The sequence below is a fragment of the Phaethon lepturus genome, unplaced genomic scaffold (genome assembly GCF_000687285.1).
Source record: "Phaethon lepturus isolate BGI_N335 unplaced genomic scaffold, ASM68728v1 scaffold23252, whole genome shotgun sequence".
In the NCBI taxonomy this organism is placed as follows: domain Eukaryota; kingdom Metazoa; phylum Chordata; class Aves; order Phaethontiformes; family Phaethontidae; genus Phaethon; species Phaethon lepturus.
The window spans coordinates 55,634-64,338 of record NW_010525873.1 but is presented as its reverse complement, the minus strand read 5'-3'; the positions used below and the strand labels follow the sequence as shown (position 1 = coordinate 64,338).

At 40.1% G+C, this 8,705-nt stretch overlaps 1 protein-coding gene across 1 annotated transcript in view; it reads left to right on the top strand.

The window, feature by feature from the left end:
• Window positions 1–8,705, top strand: part of LOC104617549 (AT-rich interactive domain-containing protein 1B-like) — a gene marked incomplete at its 3' end in the record, with an annotated part of 60,296 nt that overhangs the window by 8,024 nt on the left and 43,567 nt on the right. The window contains exon 2 of the mRNA XM_010282900.1: window positions 3,114–3,308. Within this exon, the coding sequence (XP_010281202.1) occupies window positions 3,114–3,308 (195 nt within the window). The remainder of the gene's footprint in view (window positions 1–3,113; window positions 3,309–8,705) is intronic.

The following is an 8,705-nucleotide window of genomic DNA, read 5'->3' as shown; positions in this document are numbered from 1 at the left end:
CCCTGAGACCTTGGAGGAGGAGGGAACCGGCAGCACTGACAGCTAGGATGGGTGTCTCTGGGTTGTCCCAGGAATTTGCCTGGGGATATTTACTGCTGTCTTTCTAGCCCTCTCCTGTTCGGTATCTCCCCATTCCTGATGCCTCAGTCGCAGTGTCCACAGTAAATTCTGAGTACGCCTAGGTCCCTTGTTACCCACACCCTGTGACCACAGCCCCCTCGGTTTCAGCATTATGTGGATCACCTACAGACTGGAGTTAGAGCGGTATGTCAGGCTCTTTATCCCTGCACCTTGCTGAAGCAGAGGGATGTTTGTTACCTGAGGGATGAGCAGCTCTTCTGGAGAGGACAAGGAGAGGTAAAGAGGCAGCAGGCTGGTGAGAAGGGAAGGAAGGATGAAGTGGCAGGGAGGCTCAATCTCCTAACACACACACATACCCCTCCACTGCTTGGAGGTCAGCGGTCCAGAGGACAACGACTCTTTGGCCTTTATCCATACAGTCACCTCCTGACCTTGTTTCCTCCTCTTCCCTTCAACTCTTCCTGCCCCACTTCTGTCTCCGCTGCTTTAACCCATTGTCCCTCTTTCTTTGGCAAATTCAAGGCCACCTCCATACACCTTTTTGATGAAGTCTCGTTGTGCTGCTCATGCGCTCCCATGTCCCCCTCTGGTGCTCCTTGGGGTCTGGGGACATTCAGGCGCACTCTCGATGGGTGCACACCTTGCCTTTCACGAGCGTCCAATGTCACCCTGGCAAATTAAAATTCTCTGCCCCAAAGCATGGTATTCAAGAGGTATTTTTAAGTGTTTTATGTAAGAACGTAAATGATGTATTTTTCTGTGACCTCATTCTAAGACATAGCTGAACTGTTTCTGCTGAATTTTCCAGAGAATTTCAGCCTCAGGCATACATATGGCCTGGAAAATTTCAGCCTAAATGCTTGAAGTTTGGCAAAGTTGATATGCACCTGAAAATAGTCTTAATAATGGAAAGTGTCAGACTGTTTTAGCTGTGTAGCTATCTGCATTGTTTATCATTATATTTAAGTATCACATGTGGAACAGAAGATACTACACTCAAAATTAAAATTGGAACTGAGACCTGGAAATAATATCCTGAAACAGAAGATGGTCGCAATGAACAGTGCTGTTGGGCTTCATGAGAATCTTGTGAAGGAAACTCAAGACTTGCTTTGAACAAGGAATTATATTTGAGGAGATGAATATGACAGGTGATGCACAGAATGAACACTAAAACACAGAAATAAACATAAAGTATCTTGGTCTAAAGCAGGAAATTTAAGCTGTTCCCATGGACCTTGTAAGAAGGAACCTCTAGTCCATCTGCTGAATCTTTGTGTCTGCGTTCGTTTTAGTTGTGTGGTGAGAGTGCATGGTGGCCTAAAAAAAAAAAGTGAGTGTTGCTGTGGGTCAGGTGGCCTGAAGTGGTTGGGGAACCATTGATTTTGAAAAGCATGAAATATAAATAGTAAATTACCCAGGGACACTTAGTGGTGAAAAATAGAAACTTCTAATTTGGCCAGAAAGAAGCCAAATAATAAAGGGAAATTTGCTGAGTAATACTCACTCAAAATTAGAAGTGAATGTGCAATTGGCTGTGGTGGTAAAAAAAAAAAGGACAGTCCTTTTCTGAAGTGAACGGAGGTGCCGTGCAAGGAGGAGGAGGTGGTTATCATTTCCACCTCAGGTATAGCATCGCCACATTTGGAATACTGTATTTGGCTCTGGTGATGTTCCTGGCAAAATGATATTGGTAAGGGTGGGGAGAGCTAGTGAAAACAGTGAGAAGGTTTGAGTTATTTACTTGTGGGAGAAAAATCCTAAGAACAACACATAATAGTTCATTAAGCAGTGACTTCTTTGGAGGGCATGCACCTTGTACGTATTGGGAGAAAAAGCCGTAGTGTGTTAGTAGTACAGACAGCAATAATAAGAAATGAGAGGTGTGTGTAATTTATTGTCATCACAACTGTTACATCAGAATATAATAGCCAAAAAGGACTTGTAGAAGCAGTGTTACATAGGAGGCTTTAAAATTAAAATGGTTAACAGTACACTGTAGGAAAACATGTATAAAATGTGCTACAGGAAGGAATCCTGCTCCTGGCAGGAGGGCAGGCGGGCTGACTGAATTAATAGCTCTTTTTCCCTGTGAGGAGGAGGGGGATGTGTCTCTTTCATGAAGATGAGATTATGATAGGCTTTTTAAAAGCTCCCCCCACCCCTTCTTCTGTGAATATAACCAGCACTCAGGAATGAAAAAATGGATGTCGTATTAACAATACAGTGCTGTGCCTGACAAAGTACGATATTTTTTTCTGGTTCAGTTAGTCCTCAGTAATAAAACATGAGAGTAATACCACACAATGGTTGACACCCGTCCTGAAACTGTTACGGTGCTTGGTAAGTGCTGCCAAAAAGTCTAAAAATAAAACTTCCCTCCCTTGCCTTCCCTCCCCTTCCATCAGTGATTGCAGTTTGGATTTCCTGAGGTTTATTAAGGAGGCAAATAAACTTTCATGTAAAATGTGGGTTATGACTTGCCTTATGATCTGGAAACTTATTAATGCATATGATAGCAATATGAAAGCACTGAAATACAGTGTTCTGTATGCATTGCACTTCTTGGAAACTCTTTTCTTTTCAAGGTAAAGAAAACAGATGTTTTCTCAAGGTTAAATGGCTTGCCCACTACTTGTGTCTCTCTTGATAAACACGGTTTTATTTACGTTCATGCACTGAAGTCAGTGATGCTTATCAGTTTACAATAGTATACTTTATTATATCTTAAGCTGGAATTTATTGGGCAGCTATCATACCTGCTTTTTCTGTAGGTAAGAGGCAACCTTGAGTGCAAAATTACTACTTTTTTTTTAAAATGCAATGGAGGTCCCAAACTCACTGTTCAAAAACTCACCTAATTAATATGGGAACCAGAGTATGGTACTTTGCCTGTTTGTCTGTCAAGTCAATATTTGATGTATAAGGCACTGAGTATAAAGCGCATATAGTTTGCCCGCAGTAAGCATGCCTTATTCTGACCTTTTTCTTTCCGTTTCTCAAATTATTTCTTTTCTTGTGTTTTACAACAGGGCAGTCCAATGGATCCAATGGTCATGAAGAGACCTCAGCTGTACGGCATGGGCAATAACCCTCACTCTCAGAGCCAGCAGAGCAGCCCCTACCCCGGGCAGTCCTACGGCCCTCCCGGCCCCCAGCGCTATCCCGTGGGAATGCAGGGCCGAGCCCCGGCAGCCATGGGAGGAATGCAGTATCCACAGCAACAGGTTTGTGGAGGATTTTTCTTGGGTTGCTTTGGTTTCCCTCCTCTCCTTCGCGTTCCTTCTGACACTGTGGTAATGCAGAGGGGGCAAGAAAAAAAGAGTTCAGAAATAAGTATTTCTCGCGCAGAAGGAGGGTGAAGGACTGTTTTAAAAGTAAATATATCATGGTGACAGCGTGAATGTTTTCTGAAACCCCATACAGTCAGAAAAAAAGTGTACTTTGTAGCTGGTGTCTTTCTGGAGAGAGAAGTATGTCAAATGCCATCAGTTTTCTTTTTTTTCCTAGTTGACATCATTTGGCTGTGTATATTTTTTTGGTGTGGGTTTTTTTTTTAAATTCTCTTTCACCCTGGCTTAGATACATTTAAATGTAAGATGAAAACCTAGAGCTGACATCAGTGCAGCAAGACTAGTGTTGTGCATACAAAAGTGTTACATATTTACATCAGCTGTTTATTGTCTTTGTTTTTGGTGGTGTGTCGTGTCTCCCCTCCCCTTTTGGTAGGAGCCTGTAGCTTTTCCTATTTTTTTTTTTCCCCTTTACCAACTCAGGAATTTTTTTTTGTATCAGAGGACACAGAAATACAAGAATCTCCTTTTGTCCACTTGGCTTTCACTGTTGATGGGGACCTCTCTGCCTTTTTCTTACCCTTTTAAAGAAGGTCAATTCCAATGTTCATACCATATACTAAGGAAGATGCAGTAGTTTTCTGGATGGGGGGGATAAACCAAGGTTATAAAAAAGTTATATTTTACTAATTTTTTTTAAATAAGGAATGTGAATGTAGTCAATGGGAGCTCTATACTTTGTCAGCAGAACAGAGTAACAACTTGATCATTAATGGGAAAGAATATTGTATTGTGCAACTGACTAGTTGCGGATTAGCTTTTTTATGTCCTTTATTTTTAAATATAGAGAAGAAAAGAAAATTTCGGCCTTCCTGGCAGATGGGTACCTGGATAATTCCTGTTATCACCTATCCACCAGGACAGGCTGTTAGTCAGGGGGTTAATTAAATAACAGTTTCAAATATAGTAGTTGGATGAATAGTACCTTTATCAACGGTATTCATTTTTATTCTTTTCTGTTGTTAAATAGATACTTGTAAGGAAGAGATTGTTTAGTTTGGAAATGTCAAACAATGTATTTGATTGCTAGTTTCAGACAGCAAAGCATTTTGTTAGTTGTAAAAGGAGGAGAAACTGAAAAAAGGAGGCTTTATTTTTCCCTGTGTGGCTGTAGCCAAAATGGAGTTATTAAAACATATTTTTAATTTTAAAATGAGTTATTCTGTGTTATGTGGAGATGAGTGTTGAATTTTCACTTCATTTGCTAATTGCTTGATAATTGTAAATTACCCGTCAGCAGGCAGTGACCTGGCACAGCGATTGGCTGCCAGCCCTATCCGTCTTCTCACAGCATTAATATAATTGGCTGAGCAGCAGCACAGTTCTGAGCACTAATGCTCTTTGGGGAAAAAGTGAGAGGATAATTATGACATTGAATTTTTATTGAACGGACATCACCACCTAGGCATGATTTTGTTCTGGACAGCCTCCAAAGCTTCGTGTGTTTGGTTTGTGAACCTCTAATGATCTGAATCCAGTTCTTTTCATATTGCTCATATATTACCACCTTTCTACAAAGGATTAAAATTTATGCAGGTTTGTAAATTGAATTGCCAACTTACCAGCTGAGTGGTAAGTTGTCTTTGGCACAGGATGCCACAGTTTGATTCCTGGCTGGATTTTTACTCCTGTGACATGAATATTAAACAAGGAGAGCCTAGCTACGCTTGTTAAAATTGGCTGTGTAGCATGTACCTACTTCTAGATATAATATATAGAAAATAAATAATATTGCCAGAAGTTTCAGAAGATTAATCTCAGCACTTCCTGAAAATTGGAGTCCTTTACAGTGTCACATTGAATTTATCAAAAGTGCAAGGCACTTCCGAAGACTTGATCAGTTAAAAAATATTGGGCCTTAAACACATACAGTGCTCAGATTTAAGTGTTGTGCAGAGAGAGCACTGAGTAGCTGGTTTATGAGGGTGGAAGTGCCACGCTGTAGGAAGGGTGGCAAGCATTGATGGGAGAGGTGGTTCTTATTTTAAGTTATAGTCTGCTGTTGCCCAAAGATAGCTGAGCATGTCAGTTCTGTTTTCTTGGGTGAAGTGAGCAGGCTTTTTGTTAGACGGTGACGATTTTGGAATTTTGAAGCAGAGCTTGAAATGTTAAGTCTGGCTTCTTTATAAGCAAGTGTTGTGGCTTGAGGTTAGAACTATGGGATTTGACAGATTTTAACTTGCAGGCTCTGCTGCAGGATGCTGCAAATGAAGAAATAAAGATGAAAAACAACACCCTAAAGATCCAGCTAAAATTAATGGAGCTGGTAGAAATGAAGATAATTGCCTAGATGTAGGTAGCTGGTCTATGTCATGTTGCAGCAGAGAATAGTGCGTTCCAGCCAGCAGCCCAGAGGTGGAGGAGAGAGCTCGCTGGAAGGGAGGCCTCTGGCATAAGCATTGAAAGATCAAAGAGGATGAAAAAGATGAAATGTTATCAGGTGCAGTCATTCCCTGTATCTGCAGCATGGGTGTCAAGCAGAGCCTGCTAACCTGTTGAAAAAGTGATACCTATGTAATGCTGCAGACATTCTATTACAACTGCTGTTTGGTCTAGGCATGCTTGATACCAAACAGGAAGGTGCAAATAAAACCCCAAATTTTCTTGACATTCTGTGTGGAAATTGCAGGATGTTGAAGAGACTATGGAGAGTATGGGATATGTGCTGTGACGTGGCTGCACAGGATGCTGTGAAGAGAGAAACCAGGTTTCCTAAGCATTTGAACTTGGAACTCCTCACTCATTTGTTACCAATGGCGAGCCCCAGAAAAAAACACTAAGCCTTCTGTAAGGGGCAAAATTTGAAATACAGACACTCTTTTTGCATTACTGACTAATATAACTAAAGAAAAAGGGGTTGATATATATTCATAGGCATGTAGGAAAGAGAGGTAGTAGAACTGTAGTGAAGCTAATGATAATTTGAGGTTTTCTTTCTTCTCCAATGCTTGACAAGAGATCCAGATTTGTCATGTTAAGATGGGTGATAGCTTGTTGTGACAAAATGCTAAGCAATTTGAAAAATGCTGCAGCATTTTGTTGAATTTTAAGGGCATGTCCAGTTAACTTGGTGTGAGTCAAATAAATGTATAAAGCATTTGGACTGATGTGGGTAAAATTGTCTTAGTGGGTTAGGGATTAAAATTCAAATTATTCTGTACCTGTATAAAAGGGGAAATATAAGGAAGGTAGGTGTTACTAAAAGAATCGCATACGTAATTTATAGGATTGCAGACTTGACAGTTTGTGTCTTTTGTCAGTAGGCGTAAATATGCATGGTGAGTGAATTACAAAGCAATTTTTATGTTAGGAAACTTTTGGGTTTTCATCTCTTTCTTGTCCTCTTTCAGTGGGAGGGGAAGGAGGCAGAGGCAAGGGAAAGCTGGGAGCAAGCTGACCTGTGCCTTTGTCAGTTTTCAACATGACTGAAACACAAGTTGCAACAAGGCCAGTGTTTGCATCCCAAGGTTTTAAAATGCTGGTCTTGCATGTAAACCTTAAGACTGCTATCTCATCATCTCATGTGCTCTCTCTCCTGGTTTGCATGGGATGAATGTAATTTTAGGATTATTAGCACTCCTCACGCAGGACTTCAGGGAGATCGCGGTATGTATGTAAAAAGCAGAAAAACATACTTTCAGGTTTAACTTCCAGTTTCTAATCTCTTAGATATTTCTCGGAATTACAGAGAGGTGATGTCAAAATCGAGAAGCCTAATATGCAGGGTTACTTAGCACCTGCAAGCTACAGGGTTGGTTTTGCAATATATTTCACTATAGTGTGCGTAATAAGATCTGATTATAGAGACAATAATTTCCTTTTAATTTAACTTCTTTTTCTTACCCCTGACTCCTTTCGGACCTCAAATCGATCAAGTGGCGATGCCCTAATCGGTTTCTGGCTTTGGTTTGAATGCCTTGTCAAAGTGTTTCTGTGCCTTAGTGCTGTGTGGTGTAGGAAAGCCTTCTGCTACTTCATAAAAAACATTTTTGCTAAAACTAGAATGCCTCAGAGTACCTACTAAAACAAGTTTTTTCTGTCATTGTTTGCTGGTGTTGCTTTTTCATGTTAATAGCATGTAATACTTTATTTTGTGCTGAATTTAATTAAGCTTAAAAATCAGCTCCTTGAAATGTCCACGTATAAGTCTTCAGCAAAGTCTGAAGGCTTGGGTTTATGAATATGTTTGAAAGAATTGAATGGTGTGATGTGCCTGTTTAATCAGATGATCGTTGTCCAATTGATTTTTTTAGGATGCATTGAAATTCCTTGTGTACTTGATGGACTGGAACAACTTATTGTGTAAATAGGATTGTCTTGCCATAATGCATAGTAAATTCTTTATAAAAGATAGTTGTGTGGATATGTACAATAGCCATTCCTAATAGCTGTTTAAAAAGGAGTATTTCAGTACTTTTTCATTTCAGTACTGATCATGCAGTTGTCTTGGGGCCTTTGAGCCTGCTTGCCGTTAAGCCTGTTACGAGACTTGAGCCTCAGTCTATTCTTTCTTGCTTTTTTGCTATAGAATTGCTGTGAGATGAAAGGGTGCTAATCACTTGTCCCTTTAACATTTTTTTATATTCTTGATTTGCAGAATTCAAAAATAAATGTTGCCAGTGTCCTCATAGTTTTAAGAATGGAACTGTAAATATAGAGAGAAACATTTTTTTTCAAACACCCCCCCCCCCCCTTATTGAAATGTACATATTATTTTGAGGATTAAGGAAAATACGCTGCTACTTTTTTGCCTGCCTTTTTTTTTAAGTCTTATGTGGCAGGTTTCAACTTGGAGTAACTTTTTTTTAAAGGGATAGAGAAGTTGTAAAACCTCTGGGAATGTGCAGCAAGGATTTACTGTAATGGAAACTGCAAGTCAACCAGAACTATAGCAGCACCAATGTGATTACCTCATTTAGGAGAGGGTTTACAGTGCTCATATTGGGTAATGTCCCAGATTGGAAATGTTGAATTTATGCCAGGGAAATCAATTGGCTGTTGGCTTGGCAGGTAGAGTTTTAAAGCTAGCAAACACAAATGTGTTTACTGCTGGGTGGCTGCTTGTGTGTCTCTTACTTTCTGCAATCATCTTGATTCTAAAAGATTGAAGTATGCCAAGAAGGTGAGGCTTTCTGTAACGTTTTGCTGTGAACCGTTAACTTAAAATGTAGTGCATGCATGGAGTGAATACTAGTCAAGTGATATGTTTATTGCCTTCTGTGTTTATAATTGCCCTCACCAGCTAGAGAGTATTGGGTAGATTGCAATTTT